This window comes from Artemia sp. Qi Xiang Cuo, chromosome 4 (assembly GCF_049724085.1).
Source record: "Artemia sp. Qi Xiang Cuo chromosome 4, ASM4972408v1, whole genome shotgun sequence".
Classification (NCBI taxonomy): Eukaryota; Metazoa; Arthropoda; class Branchiopoda; order Anostraca; family Artemiidae; genus Artemia; species Artemia sp. Qi Xiang Cuo.
Window position 1 is genome coordinate 61,976,382 of NC_142797.1, and position 16,922 is coordinate 61,993,303.

The 16,922-nt window shown below is 39.0% G+C and overlaps 1 protein-coding gene across 1 annotated transcript in view; it reads left to right on the forward strand.

The window, feature by feature from the left end:
- Window positions 1–16,922, forward strand: part of LOC148953308 (MIT domain-containing protein 1-like) — a 97,759-nt gene that overhangs the window by 47,739 nt on the left and 33,098 nt on the right. The window contains exon 3 of the mRNA XM_089088475.1: window positions 4,100–4,338. Coding sequence (XP_088944601.1) covers window positions 4,100–4,338 — 239 coding nt within the window. The remainder of the gene's footprint in view (window positions 1–4,099; window positions 4,339–16,922) is intronic.

Genomic DNA, 16,922 nt, shown 5'->3' on the forward strand with positions numbered 1-16,922 from the left:
TCATTCACACCAGTTACACCTAGGCTCCTGAGAGCAAGGCTCGGTGGTAAACATGAAAAAAATAACCATAATCACCTGTTATGCCCCCACAAATGAAGCCCAGGAAGAAGATAAGGATGACTTCTATGCCTTTTTAAGTTCTGAGCTCTCGTCAGTACCTCCCCATGAGTACCTCGTCCTTCTAGGAGATATGAATGCTAGCATTTCTAATGAGTCTGGCCTATGAGTCTGTTCGCTGTTGGGCCCGTAACAGTAGATAGCCTAAACGACAACGGAGAGAGAATGTTGAACTGCTGTCTCGCCCACAATCTTACCATTGGAAACACATGGTTTCAGAGACCCAATAAAACCAAGTACACCTGGTATAGTAATGAAGGATCAACGAAGAAGATGCTCGACTACATCATAATACGGCGGCGATGGCTGTCTTCTGTGCAGAGTTGTCGCACCTACTGAGGCGCCGAACTTGGGAACACCGACCATCGTCTTGTTGAAGCCAAAATCCGGCCTTGCCTGAAAGCTACAAAAGCCAGCCAGAAACCTCGGAAAATTGATACCTACCGTATCCAGCAAGACCCCGCTTTGGCTAAGCCGTATCAGGCCGAAATATCCAACAGCTTTGAGGTTCTTGCGATGATAGTGAAGGTGCATGGATGGTCTTCAAAGAGAATGCTCTTGCAGCTGCAACTAGGGTTGCTGGAATGAAATAGCGTAAGAAAAAAGACTGGATCAGCAACGAGTCCCTCGCCAGTATTGATCGCAGACGGGAAGCCCGCCTGCGCGGGGACACAACAGCGTATAGGCAATTAAATAAAGAGCGTAACATCATGCTGCACAAAGACCGTAAGACTTTTATTGACAAAAAAGCACGCGAGCTCCAAGAGGCCGCAAAAAAAGGACATCGGAGCCACATATAAGATCCTCTGTGAGCTCTCAGGTCAATACAGTCAAACTACATCGTATCTCCGTAACGCCAGTGGCGAAAATATTTACGACAAATCACAGTGCCTTCGCCAGTGGGAGCAATGCTTCGAGAAGCTACTGAAATCAGACCCACCTGACCAAATTGACGACGAGATTACTGCTGCGGCTGAGAATGCTACACTTGCCCCCAATGGCACTGAATTTACAGCAGAAGAAATTAAAGCAGTAGCACGAAATCTGAAGAACAACAAAACCCGGGAGTATGTGGCCTAATATCAGAACTCCTTAAAAATGGCGATCCATCCATGACTCTCTGGCTACAAATACTGTTTAATACTGTTTGGCGCTCTGAAATAATACCATCAGACTGGAAGACTGGCTTACTTGTGCCAGTCTACAAGAGGAAAGGAAGTAAAGCAGAATGTAATAGCTATCGTGGAATAACTCTGCTCTCGGTACCCGCCAAACTCTTCACCATGCTGGTCCTCAAGCGGGCAACAAAATACCTCCATCCCCTTCTTCGCCACCAGCATTCATGCCGGGTAGGTCCCTATTGAGCAAATCCCTACAATTAGACAGCTGATAGATAAAACTCTAGAATGTAAAAGGAAAGCATACATTGCCTTCGTCGATTTTCGATCTGCTATCGGCACTGTCGACAGACAATCACTGTGGTTAATCCTTCAATCTGCTGGTGTACCTAAGAAAATTGTCAATCTGTTCAAAGAACTATACAATAAGACCGAAAGTGCTGTTCTTGTGTTGTGCTGTTCTTTTGTTCTTGTGACCTAAAACAATTTAAAACAATAGTTTATATACGAAATCAAATAAAACTACATATTGTTTAATTCTCTAATTCTTTTCAAAGCAAAGGCGGAAGCTAGCCTCTTTGACCTTCTTGACCTTCAAAGGGTCTAGCTTCCGCCTTTGCTTTGAGAAGAATTAGAGAATTAAACAACGTGTAGTTTTATTTGATTTCGTATATAAACTATTGTTTTAAAGTGTTTTAGTTTAATTTTACTACTAATGACGGTCATTGCATATGTGACCGAAATATCTGGTATTTTTTGTGAATTTCTATCACTATTTGTGAAACACTGTCTATTAAGAGGATTTTATCCCTATTTGAACTTTTATTTATCGTCATAGAAAGGCAGTGTGGTCTCCGAAATTGTCTACATCAAGAATTCTATGCTTGAAAGTTGAGCAAAGTTCAACTCGAGAAATTAGAAACTGTACACTTAATTGGCGCTCTAGTCGTGTGAATTTTGATTTTATCGATAACTGTGACTATAATGTGGTCTGGGCATAAGTCATTTGTGATAACACGAGGCACTACCTCGTGTAATTGCCTCTCTTTTAGTGCAACCAATAGCCACATCATGAGATGCAAACGGATGTTTGGTCTTTGAAGATTTGACCTTTGATCTAAACAGACTATTTGAAATAAAAAGTTCAAAAGAAGGATAACTTTGGAGCTTTGGGGGACAAAGACAAAAAAGAAAATACTTTTAAACCCGCAAATAAATCATTGAAAAAAACTATACGCTTTATTGCAGGAAAATTGAAATATTTCTAGGTGTTTAAAGTCCAAACGGAAGGGAAGCTTTCCAAGGTTATAAGAAATATAAAACAGTCTCCCAAACATTTGATAATAACGCGCTGGCCAGTGTTTCATCTTTAGGGAGCTATCATAAGATAGGGTTTTTCAGGGGTATTAGGGGATTTTTTTTTTTTTTGAGACTATATTGATTTACGAGTATTTTTCAACACGGTATTTTTACGAATTATCCGTCTGCTTATTAGTTGTTTTTTCCCTTCAAATTTAAAAAAAAATAAAAGCGCAGTCAAATTTCTATCCAGGGTTTTCTTAGCCTTGGTTAAAGCGAATTTTAAATCAGATTAGGTCAAAAATGAAGATACGAAGAGTGCAAATAAGGCCAAATTTGAATTTGGGTGCTATTCGGGTTTGAAAGTTTAAGTTTTCTGGCTGCGTTTGGATGCAGTTTTTCTAATGCTGTGGATAGCCATTTGTAGTTTTTCAATTGGCTCATTGAAAATAGGAGAGATTTCAAGGGTTTCATAGTTGAAAATGAGGATTTTATCGAGGATTTCCGAGCTATGCAAAGTACAGTTTGAATTGGACAAACACTATTCGTTCAAGAAGTGTCAGGACTGAATTTATTTCTTGCTTAGGACGCGGGGTGGGTGGTAGTTTTTATAGGTGAGAGGGGTGATGATGGGTTTAGTACTAAACGTCTAAAAACTTGCTCAAAGTTAAAGTGTCTTTAATGCTTGCATTGATAGTTAGAAAATTGATAAACATCTCCACTCTGAATTTCTTTTTTTTTTGAACCCAGAGGTTTAGAAGTACGATGTTTAGGACCTGGGTTTTTCAGTGGTACAAAAATTTTAAAGACAGCAAGAAACACTTCCACGTCACTCAACGTGCTTGGCGTCAGACATCAGCCCAAAGTAATGACGTGACAATTGAACAACCTTCTAAGTGGTCGCGTTTTAGAAGAGCCATGTTCAAAACACGGCCTTCAAGAAGACCGTGTTTTGATCCTAATGCTCTTTACTGTGCATCTAATCCCAAATCCGAGACGAGTTCACAAGTATGTACCAAAGGTTTTGTCTGACAAGCAGAAGCAATACTCTTTGGTGGTTTGTTGCTAGACATTGCTGTGTTGCCTCAACCATATCTATTACCGTCACAAATTTGCCACATTTACTACGTTTGAGAGAGGAATAAATCTGAAATACCTTCTTTTTGGGAAGAATTAAAACGGTTCAATGGGCTTCAACGGAGAACGATTCCTTAACAGCCTAGGCTATTAACTCCCAAGGGGCTTTTGACGACTAGAGACTGTTAATAACAGTATACTGATGAAGAGGGCTTATTTTCAAAGCTATTGACTTTTTGTTCACACGTGTTCAATATTTTCTTCTTAACTTCAGCCCTGATGCATCTAAGTCAAATATTATTTAAAAAAAACTTGCATTTGTGAGCTATATATTATGTTTCTCCTATCAAAATATATATGATTTTTTTTTCGACTTGATTAAATGTAAAATCTGACCTCCTCTCTCCTCGCCCCTTCTTTGAAATAATTCTTACTATTTGGAAAGTGAATTATTATTTGTATTTATTCACTTACTTTCGGTTCTGCAGGGTTGAAAGATCCCAAAAAGAAGTCCCATTTTTCGCAGAAAGCCAATGAGTACTTAGATCGAGCAGAACACATAAAGAGTCATGTACATTTGGAAAAATCAAAAGGAAATTACCACGAGAAGATCCGAATCGAAGATGGTGCAACAGGTTTCTCATACCAATCTGTGTTTGGACGTTTTCTAAGTGAATCTGTTCTACGTGTTGATGTAGAAGATCCATATATTCGGACCTTCCATCAAGTATGCCTTTGAGGTTGTATTTGTTTATGTTAAAATACTGAAAAGTCTCTTGGACTGCAAATTTTTACCATTTTTCGGTCGAGCCACCCCCCTCCCTCTTAAGATGCCTATAAAAGGGCAAAACTTTTCTTTACCGGTTTAACACTTAGATACGCAAGTTTCAGGTCAAGAAAGCCCCAATGCATTAGAAAAGATATATATATATATATATATATATATATATATATATATATATATATATATATATATATATATATATATATATATATATATATATATATATATCTATATATATATATATATATATATATATATATATATATATATATATATATATATATATATATATATATATATATATATATATATATATATATATATATATATATATATATATATATATATATATATATATATATATATATATATATATATATATATATATATATATATATATATATTTTTTTTTTTTTTTTTTTTTTTATTTTTTATATTTATATATATATATATATATATATATATATATATATATATATATATATATATATATATATATATATATATATATATATATATATATATATATATATATATATATATATATATATATATATATATATATATATATATATATATATATATATATATATATATATTCAAGGCTGTTGTGTCTGAGTTTACATCTTGGCTGGTAACTTGGAAAAAGTTTCTGAATTATTTTGAGGTCTTTTCTTGTTGTTGTTTACACTCTAAAATTAGTTTTTTTGTCAATTAGTATTTGTCTGACCTTCTCCAATTGTTAGAATAGGCCCTCTTCACTGGGTATTCTCACCAGCGCCATCTTTTTTCTCGGGTAGATTGGCACGCCATCTACAGTTTCAATTTTATATTGTGCCATTTTTGATTCTTTATCGTTAAGAAGTGTACTGGGAACTAGCAGAAGAGGGGAAGGAACCTCCCGCAAGCGACTTATTGTACCCGCCGGTATTAAGTTACCCGTAAATTGCGGGGGACAGTTGAGGGGGTCCTTACACTTCCCTTGTTCCTAGGTTCCTTCGTTGCCGAGTTGTATTTCATTTCGTACGAAGATGCCGCCCGATCGACTAGTCCTGAATGCGGTTTTAAATTTTGCTATACGGGCAAGGAGTACAGGAAATACGTCTGCTGACATTATCCAAACTGGTTGCGGATTTTTTCCTGAAGAGAAAATTAATGAAGCAAAGAAGTTTATTTGGTCCGAGGGACAGATGTCTACCCGCCAAACGGATAGGCAGAAGAAAGCGGATACGTTTGCGGACATTCTGAAAGTGTTGGACTACTGTGATAAGAATAATGTCCAGCTACCGAAGTTCGTCATATATGAGCCGGATGAAGTACCCTCTATTCCTGGCGAAGTTACAGCGACTCTTTCGCGCAAAGTAAATGACTTGTGCCTAGAGTTCCGGAATTTCGTCTCAGCCCAAAGCTACGCTGTTCCGAGTATGTCTGCAACTACTGAAGTTTCTATCAACAGTGTCTCTATCAGTAGTGGTCATGCTCATGTCAGTACTAAGCCATCCTATGCCGTTGTACTGAAAGACCTACCAGAGACTCTAGACAACCCAATTGCTCGTAAGGGTTTCGTGGATAGTTTATGTCCAAATTCTGACGACATTAGCGAACTTCGCAAGACTAAACAGGACTGGAAGCTCTACGTCAAGTCGAAGGCGACTGCAGAGAAGATTATGGAAAATATGAGGTCTAGGACACCCACGGTTACAGCGTCACTGAAGGAGCGCTTGTTCATCGGAGTTCTAAAACGAGTCCCAAATAGTATGTCCCACACGGATGTCGAAACTATTGTCCCAAATGCCGTAAAAGCAGTGGAAATAGGAAAATACGAACATTCGAAAGTATTCAAGGTGTACTTTGAATCCAGAAAGAATCTAGACCGTTTTCTCGCGGACTCCGTCCGCGTTGGCTACGAGAAGCTGCCTGCCGAGGAATTTAATTTCCTACCGAAACGTTGCTACTCCTGTCATGGACTCGGTCATGTGGCGGCAGATTGCGCCGCATCTCCCATCTGTGGCCGCTGTGGTGGCACTGACCACGTATCTAGTAAGGACAATAAGTGCAACAACGATATGTTCTGTATCACATGCAAAAAAAGAGGTCATACATGTTACAGTGTTCGGTGCCCTTCAAATAGACCTACCCCAGCGAAGAAATGAATCGAGGACCCTTAGCCTCTTATGCGATTGCCTCGTGGAATATAAATGGAAATCTGTTAAGTCGGTCTGTGTTTTTGAAGGACTTTTTATCGAAGTGTGACATAGTGTGTATTCAAGAACATTTTGCAAACACTTTGAGCCTGAGCCTTTTGGAACTATCAACTAATCACAAAGTGTTCTCGGTTGCTGCGCGCCGCTCTCAGTCTCATGGCCGGCCTTGTGGTGGTCTAGCGACTTACGTGAAGTCATGTTTTACTTCTTCTGTTTTTGATTCAGCAAGTGACTTTTTAGCGGTTAGAATCCAGAATGTGGTTGTGCTGAATGTATACTTACCCACGAACTATCGCGATGACCGTTCTGAGAGACTTTTTGCCATTAGTGTCGCTCGTTTATCTAAGTGCTTGGGAAAAATAAAAGAGCAGGGCTTATGCTGCATCGTGACTGGTGACTTCAATTGTGACCTAACTGACTCACTTAATTATTCTGGTGATTCTGTTCGTCCAAGTATTATCTTCGGTCTGTTTGATGATGATTACTTGGTTGCGCCGAAGAATAAGAGCTTTACTTACGTCCATAATTCGGGTAGCACATCTAATTTAGACCATGTTTGTCACACGCGATCTGTAACTATTGTGGAATTTGGTGTTAGTGATTCTAGTTTTACGTCAGATCATTTTCCTCTGTTTTTTAGTGCTCGGTTTGATGATGTCGGTCCTTCTTTTATCCCGTTTGCTAAAAAGCGATCTGTGTTTTATATTAGTGATTGGGATAGGGCGTCATCTGATCTCTTCCAGAATGCGTGTAATGATATTCTGGCGAAAATTCGCGTACCGTTTGATTTATTAATGCGGAGTTCAAAACAGAATATGCGGGATTCTCGAATTCGGCTGAATCTATATTGTAGTGAACTTACTCATGCCCTATCCCTTGCAGAAAAATCGGTGGTACCCATTAGGCGAGTAAAATCTGGAACCGAAGAGCCCGGTTGGTCAACTAATAGTAACTTGCGCAATGCTTGCTTTTCTGCTAAATTTTGGCTCTCGGTCTGGATTGAAGCAGATAAGCCGCGGGATGGGTGGCTGAGAAAACTGTACATCTATACGAAACGTCAGTTTGCAAAGCAGCTCTCTTTGCATCGGAATTCGATTATTTCGTCTTGTTCGGAAGAAGTTCGGTCGCGGCCTAATAAGCTGTGGTCTAGTCTTGTGAAAGAAGCGCCAAGTCAAGCCCCGTCTCTTATACCACTTTCTTCATGGATTGAGCATTATAAAAAAGAATTTTCTGCTCCGGATCCCCATCTTCAAAATAGTTATAAAGCGAGACTCCAAGATTTCTTTGAGCATGCATCTAGTCCGGGACCGATTATTACAAAGAGTCTGATTATTTCTGCAATTGGGAAACTGAAGAAAAAAAAGTCTAGAGGATATGACGGGATTTCTGCACAACATTTGTCGTTGTGTGGGGGTATGTTTATTGAGCATTTGGTCCTCCTTTACCAAATGATATTTAATTTGGGAATTGTGCCCGATTCTTTTTCAATTGGATGTCTGACTCCTATCCCAAAGAAAAATAAACCTCCTTCCGATTGTTCGTCTTTTCGCCCAATAACGGTTTCAACTGTTTTTTGTAATATATTTGAAAATCTGATTATTGAGGAGCTTCGTACTAAATGTACAGTTCAGGCCCATCAGTTCGGTTTTCAGTCTCGCCTCGGGTGCGGCCATGCTCTTTCTGCTTTAGTATCCGCTTTAGTTGACGCAGAAGACCGCGGTGAAAGCATCGCTTTAGCCACTCATGATGTAAGGCGCGCGTTTGATTCGCTTCTCCACGAGGAGATTATACTGGATATGGGTTTGGCCGGTGTTGATCCCTGCTCTCTAGCCCCACTGGCTGACATGTATGAAAATCTAAAAGCGGAACTTAAACTTCCTTTACCAGCGAGTGAGTGCACTAGCCTGTTGAATGATGTTGCTGTTTCTCCGCATGGTAATCCCCTTCTCCCGGTAAAGAAGGGGGTAAGACAAGGTGCCATTTCGTCACCGACAGCATTTAATAACAGTATCGTAAAGCCGCAATCGAAGTCACTTATGACTTACATTCTGCGCGGTGTTGATTTATCTTTGATTGGTTATGCGGACGATGTACTGAACCTGAGCCGCTTTCTGCAAGGACTAGAAGATAATTTTACTCGACTACAACAAGAGTATGCTCAGATTGGACTTCAGTTTAATGCCGACAAGTCTGAAGTACTGCTGTTTAATTCGAAATCTGATGCTGGTCGAAGCATCACAATTGGTGTTTCTACTGTTGGGCTCGCCGGTGGCATTGTATATCTGGGCCTTCCTATTGGACGGTCAATACTAGAGACGCGGCGGTTACTGCTTTCTCATTTTCAGAAGCGGGTTTCATTTACGTATAGCCGTATTGTGGCAAATAAGCGGAAGTTTGACCGTCGTCTGCTGGCCCGGGTGTACAATGCTATGGTTTTGCCTCATTATTTGTACCTCAGCCCATTCTGGCGTATATTTACGGCTACAGATAGACTGAAATTGCGTTCAGTGTACTACAAGTATGCAAAGTTTTTGTTGCGTTTACCACCATGGACAAGCAATCGATATGTTTCGCATCGGTACGGCATCATGAATCCTGAAGAAGCTATCCTAGCGCAGATTACTCGATATAATTTGACACTTAAGTCCCATCCCTGGGCTATGATTCTCCAGCAGTAGTTGGCATAAGCTTGTGGTTGTTGTGTTTGGTTTTTTTTTTTGTTTGTTTCAGAAAAATTAGTGTTTTTGCGTTTTTTCTTGTCTTTTGTTGTGCTCCATCTGTTTTTAATTGATGGGTAATAAATGCATTCATTCATTCATATATTGGAAGGCCTGTAATAAATCTTCCAATAATAAATTTTATTGGAAGATAGAAGGTACTCAAAGTTTTAAGGAGGAGGAGAAGATTAGAAGGCCTGTAAGAACCAAAACTATATGTTACTGATCGATTTGAGATAAGGAATCGAATATTGACCAAAAAAATTTGTTTTGGTACAAGGGCCCTGAAAAAGGGTCAAAAGCCCGTCTTCATCGCTCTTTACTTTTCTATGGAGAACTTTTTCTTGGCCTATTTGATGTGCCGTTAATACCTTACGAGCCAAATACTATTATTGCCTCTTGTTTAAATTAAATAAAAAAAACAAGTTTCTTAAACTGAAAGTAAGGAGCGACATTAAAACTTAAAACGAACAGAAATTATTCCGTATATGAAAGGGGCTGTCCCCTCCTCAACGCCTCGCTCTTTACGCTAAAGTTTTTTATTGTTTTAAAAAATAAAGTTGTGAGACAGAGTCAAACTTTAGCGTAAAGAGTGACGCGTTGTGGAGGGGACAGCCCCTTCTATATAAGGAAAAATTTCTGTTCGTTTTAAGTTTTAATGTCGCTCCCTATTTTGAGTTTAAAAAACTCGGTTATTTTAATTTAATTTCTGATCGTTTTTTAGTTAATGCAGCTTTTATTTGCATAAAAATTTTACTTTTCTTTTGCTAAATGGATGTCTTTACAAATTAACTTACGTAACTAACTTCTATATTCGTATATTTTTCTTCTGGCAAAAAATACAAAGTTGCAGATTTTTGCAGATATGAGCTTGAAACCTATGTAATAGGGTTTTCTGATACGCTGAATCTGACGGTGTGATTTTCATTAAAATCCTTTGACTTGTAGGGGATGTTTCCCCCCTCTTTAAAAAATCGAGTAAATTTTCTCAGGCTCGTAGCTTTTGATGAGTAATACTAAACTTAATAAAATTTATATATTTAGGATCAGCATTACAAACACATTCTTTTGATACATTTATTGACATCAAAATTTTGTTTTTAAAAGTTTCGATTACTATTGAGCCGTATCGCTGTTTGTTTTATTGTTTTTTTTTATTACGTATGTGTTATTACATATATGAAGGGGTTCTCCCCTTAGTCAATACCACGCTCTTTACGTTAAAAGTTAAAAAAAATTTTGATTCACAAACTCCTGAATCACAAAGGCCGTTTAATTAGAATAGATAGCTCTTTTGAAAGCACTAAAAAAAACTGTAGCGTAAAGAGCGAGGTATTGACGTGGGGGAGAACCCCCTCACATACGTTATAATTACTGTTCGTTTTAAGTTCTAATATTCCTTCTTACATTTCAGTTGAAAAAACTGGTTTTTTTTTATTTAACTTCTGATCGTTTCTTAAATAATGCTTGGAAATCCGGCGCCCCCTTCATAGAAATGTCCCTTACCCCAAAGAAACATCCTCCACGGAAATATTCTCCAGAGTAATCCCCTCCTCTAGCCCCCCTCTCCAGAAAAAATCCTTCCTAAAAATGGTTGTATACTTCCCAATAACCAATAAATAATGCTGGCAAGTCCGGCGCCCCCTTCATGGCAATTTCCCTTCCCCCATGAAAACTTCTTTCATGGAAAGATCCTTCCATATAGCCCCCGACCCTCTCCTTCCCCCACCTACCAGAAAAAATCTCCTCTGAAAAAGTCTGTATACTTCCCAATAACCAATACTATATGTTAACATTGAGTAAAGTTCATAACTTTCAGCCCTCCCCCTGGGGACTTTGGGGGATCAAGTCATCCTAAAGGACATTTTTATCATATTTTCGACCATGCTGAACAAAATGGCTATCTCAAAATTTTGATCGGGTGACTTTGTGAAAAAAATGAGCGTGGGAGGGGGCCTAGGTGCCCCCCATTTTTTTTGTCACTTAAAAAGGGCACTAGAACTTTTAATTTCTGTTCCAATGAGCCCTCCCACGATATTCTCGGACCACTGGGTCGATACGATCACCACTGGGAAAAAAAAACAAACAAACAAATACACACGCATCCGTGATCTGTCTTCTGACAAAAAATGCAAAATTTCACATTTTTTTAGATAGTAGCTTGAAACATCTAAAGTCGGGTTCTTTGATACGCTGAATGTAATGGTGTGATTTTCATTAAGGCTCTATAACTTTTAGGGGGTCTTTCCCCCTTTTTTCGAAAATCAGCCAAATTTTCTCAGGCGCGTAACTTTTCATGGGTAGCACTAAACTTGATGAAAGTTATATATTTGAAATCAGCATTGAAATTTGATTCTTTTGATATATCTATTGGTATCAAAAACCCGTTTTCTAGAGTTTCGGTTGCCATTGAGCCGGGTCGCTCCTTACTTACAGTTCGTTACCACGAACTGTTTGATGACACTGTTAGAATGCTGAACTTTCTTGTAAAAAATCAAGAAACAACATCCACTATCCCTCCTGCCCTAGTTCAGTGGCCTTCTGCTCCTTCAACTGTGTCTACTTCTGTCCTGGTTATTCTTACAAACTCACCTGAAGAGCTAAAATCAAGCAACCCTGTAAAGCAGCGTGAATTTGTACAGAAAACTGGCTATGCTGATAAGGTGAAGCATGTGGAGATAAACGTGTTCGCTTTAGCTCACATATGTCTGATGAAGCCGCTACTATAACTCTGCCAACAACTATTCCTGCAGGCCTAAGTTTTTAATCGAAAGTGTTAAAAATCAGCATTTTGGTCTAACTCGAATCGATTAAGATTTCGGCGCATCTAATGAAACCGAGGCTATTCTCGGTTTGATTACTAGTATTACCAGCTCCAGACGTTTTGGTCGGTCTTCTGCTATGCAGCTCACCTTTTAGTAACAAAGAAGATCTTGCACGTGCTATGAGATTCAGCATCATAATTGAATTTTCCTTTTTCCCTGTTTCGAAGCCCATGATTTGGCCCAAACAGCGTTTTGAGTGTCTAGGTTGGGCCATATTGCTCATGATTGTATAAATTATTCGAAGTGCAGTAGACGAGGTGGTAGTGTTCATAGTATCATTCGTGGTAGCCCATGTACGGCAACTAAAACGAAATGTGCAAACTGTTCCGGTACTCATGTCAGCAACAGGTTCCTCAGCCCTGAGATTAAGATGCGTTCAACTCGTAGCGATAGTTCGTTCCGGTACTCATGTCAGCAACAGGTTCCTCAGCCCTGAGATTAAGATGCGTTCAACTCGTAGCGATAGACAGAAGAGAGGAAACGGTTCACCAAAAAGTCTTGGGATAAAATTGACATGGAGTTGTATTATAATAATTTAAATTATATTTTGAGTAAAATTGAGGTGCCTTCTATGTCCTTCACGTCACAGAAACCCCCTGGATGTGGAATGCTATCTTGCAGAAATAGTTCATTCTCTAAAGGTTGCTCCAAATGTTTCGGTCTCAGCTGCATCCGTAAAAACTAATACGCGTAAATGAAGATTACCTGATTTCCATGAATTAAAAGAAGCTAAACTCCGTCATCGTTTTTGGTGAAATATATGGAAGGATTGCGATAGACCTCGTTCAGGTATAGTTTTCGGTTTAATTAAATGGACAAAGCAGAATTTTAAGAAAGTTGTGAAAATTTTTTTAAAACGCCGATTTGGAAAACTATCACAGTCAATACAGAACAATCCGCAGCTTTTGCGGAAAGAGGCTAATAAACTAGCACGTTCCACTTCAACTCTGACAAATAGAATTACCACCGCTGAATAGTATACTCACTTTTAACCAAGAGTCGCTTGTGACCCACCACCAATTGACACAGATTTTCTTGCAATACTGCAGTAACAATTTTCAAAGCTGAATCCCTATGAAAACTACATCACTCTTATACCCTCTATGTTATCTACTCATATTCGTCTTCTGAAAACAGGGAAAACACCTGGGTGGATAAAGATGTGGCTGTAGGAGGGAGACAGAGGGGGCACTTTCCCCGGGCGCAGAAATTGTAGGGACACAACATTTCAAATAAATAATCTAACGGTTATAATAATTTTGTAATTTTCGATTTTTTTTATTAAATTAAAGTAGACTGCACAGTTAGCAAAATAGTTGTTACATAAATGAAAATGTTGTTAAAGTTTGGCCCGAAAATTTTTGGGACACCGAGTGGGGCACTAAGCACTATATTGCCCCGTTCGCAAGAGAGGTCAGAACTGCCACTGGGCTGATCGTTTGCAAGTAGAGCACTTACAGTGCGGTCCACCTGTGCTGTTTGAGCACCTAGCTCTGTTATTTTAGATAATTTTGTCCCAACAGTATGTCCTGAAGTCAGTATGTAAAGGACTAGTCACATGCGTGCCTAAAAAGAATTAAGACCCAACGTCCTGCAATTCATATAGACCTATAACCATCTATCCTGCTCTTAACAATTTACTTGAAAAAATAATGCGTCCGTTTTTGCAAGATAAGTGTAATTTCGGGGATCATCCATTTGGGTTTCAGATATGGATTAGGAGTACAAACTGCGGATTCAGTGTTTTCGTCTATAATGAAACGACATAACATGATGAAAAAGAGTCGGTACATATGAGCAGTTGACATATCTGAAGCCTTTGACTCCATTTTACATTCACAATCATTAGTTGCTTCGGAACTTGCGGTTTTATTTGCGCCTGCCTTTGGAATTGGTTCCAGAATTCAATAGTTCGGATTCGTTTTCGTGATGGATTGACAACTCCTGTTCCCGTAAAGCGGTAGGTAAAACAAAGCTCTGTCTCAAGTCCATTAGTTTTCAACAACACACTTAGAACAGTGACCAGAAACGTCCTACCATATATTATTGATATCCATATTGATATTAATCACCTATCGTATGCAGATGAAATAGTTCTTCTTGCTGAAAATCTCTCATCATAGGCGGCGCGCTAGCGCTGCCTAAGTAAAGAACGATGTGGCCACAATGTGTTTGTTTTTTCTCCGACAGGTACTTCGTATCGAAGGAGTTGTCGTAGAAACTTCGAAAAGGGCTCATTCGATTGGAAATTCGAACGGCTAGTGCCCATTTTAATAGTCGAAAGTGATTGGAGGGCAACTAGCCCCCCCCCACTCCCATCATTCCCCCAGACACATCCAAACAAAATTTTGATATAGGCATTTTGTTCAGCGTAGTTGATTTACGGATTGGAAATATTTTTTTGAGGAAGACACTCCCCCCAACTCTCGGGGCAAGGGTTTTAAGTTATGCCCTGAGGGCATATAAGAACGATGTTGGTACAATGTACCATATATTATCTTTCCTTTAGAGCAGGGCACTTTATATGGAACGCGTTTTATAGAAGGTGTTGTCGTATAAACTTCAAAAAAAGCTCATTCGATTGGAAATTCAAAGGGCTAGTGCCCTTTTTCATAGTCGAAAGTGATTAGAGGGCAACTAGCCCCCCCCCCCACGCCCATCATTCCCCCAAACACATCCGATCAAAATTTTGAGATAGCCATTTTCTTCAGCATAGTTGATTTTCAGATAGAAAATATGTTTTCGAGGAGGACACTCCCCCACAACCCTCGGGGACAGGGTTTTAAGTTATGCCCTGGGGGCATATAAGAACGCTGTTGTCACAATGTACCATATATTATCTTTCCTTTAGAGCAGGGCACTTTATATGGAAGGGTCCGTCGTAGAAACTTCAAAAGGGGCTCATTCAATTGGAAATTGAGAGTTCTAGTGGCCTTTTTAATAGTCAAACTTTATTGGAGGGCAACTAGCCCCCCCCCCCTCTCAGGCCCATCATTCCCCCAAACACATCCAATCAAAATTTTGAGATAGCCATTTTGTTTAGCGTAGTTGACTTCCAGATAGAAAATATGTTTTTGAGGAGGACACTCCCCCACAGCCCTCAAGGCATGGGTTTTAAGTTATGCCCTGGGGGCATATAAGGTTTTTAAAGAAGGCGTTGTCGTAGAAACTTCAAAAAGGCTCATTCGATTGGAAATTCAAAGGACTAGTGCCCTTTTTAATTGTCTAAAGTGATTGGAGGGCAACTAGCCCTCCCCCACGCCCATCATTCCCCCAAACACATAGAAACTTCAAAAGGGCTCATTCAGTTGAAAATTAAAAGGGCTATTGCCTTTTTTAATAGTTGAAAGTGATTGGATAGCGACTAACGCCCCTCTCACGCCCACCATTTTCCAAAACACATCCAATCAAAAATTTTAGATATCCATTTTGTTCAACGTAGTTGAACGTTTCTGGAAACTAGGTCTTTTAGGATGATAAACCCTCAGAGCCCTCCGTGCAAGGGTTGTAAGTTATGCTCTGGGGGCATATAAGGTTTATATAGAAAGTTGTTGTATCAATCATAGGCAGCACGATCGCGCTGCCTAAGTAAAGAACGGGGACACTCGAGAAAAAGACAAGAAACGGGGACTAAGTAAAGAGGAGGACACTCCCCCACAACCCTCAGGGCAAGAGTTTTAAGCTATGCCCTGAGGGCATATAAGAACGATGTTGGCACAATGTATTATTTATTAATTTTTTCCTTTAAAGCAGGGCACTTCGTATCGAAGAAGTTGTCGTAGAAACTTCGAAATGCGCTCATTCAATTGGAAATTGGAGGGGCTTGTGTCATTTTTAATAGTCGAAAGTGATTGGAAGGTGACTAACACCCCTCTCACGCCCACCATTTCCCCAAACACATCCAATCAAATTTTTGATATAGCCATGTTGTTTAACGTAGTTGAAAGTTTTGGAAATTCGGTCTTAGAGGATGACAACCACCCTTACCTTAGACCTTAGAGTAAGACCTTAGAGTAAGGGTTGTAATTTATGCCCTGGGGGCATTTAAGGTGCTTATAGGAAGCGTTTTCATTTTAAAAAATGCTCAATCGATTCGAATTTAAAAGGCATACCTTACTTTTTATCTGTAAAAAGCGATTTGAAGGATTGAATTTTTTATAGTAAATATTGAAGGGAGTGGAAGGCGTTATTTTTTGTTGTATTTTTTTTTTGGGCCAGAACAATTCGTATCGAAGGAGTTGTATTTGTAACTTTGAAAGGGAATCCTTTAATTGAAAATAGAAAGGATTGATGCCATTTTGAATAGTCAAAAGTGATTGGAGGGCAACTAATCCCCCTTCCACTCCCACCCTAACACGCCCACCCTCCCACGTCAACCCTCCCAGTTCTGCTCTTAAAATTCAACCAAATCAAAATAGCGTAAGGTTATCCAAGCTATCAAAGAAAGTAAATTTTTTGCGAATAGTATCAAGTTTTCCATTTCAGGTCAACCAGAGGAGGTATGAAACTAAATTATTCAGTGCTATTTGTGTCCCGATTTTTAAAAGGGTGTATGTTGTTAAAAATTGCTAAAAAAAAATTTCCAGCATACAAATAGCAGGCCAAACTATAAAGTCTTAAAAACGAAAAGATTTAAAGTATTATTTTCTTTTTCTCTGAAAAGATTATGTCAATGTTAAACGAACATAAATTAATTTAACAAACATGTTTAACAAAATAAGCGTTTCAAAGATAAGTAAAGAACTCTATCAAAACAAAAATGAGTACAAATAAAATCCAAT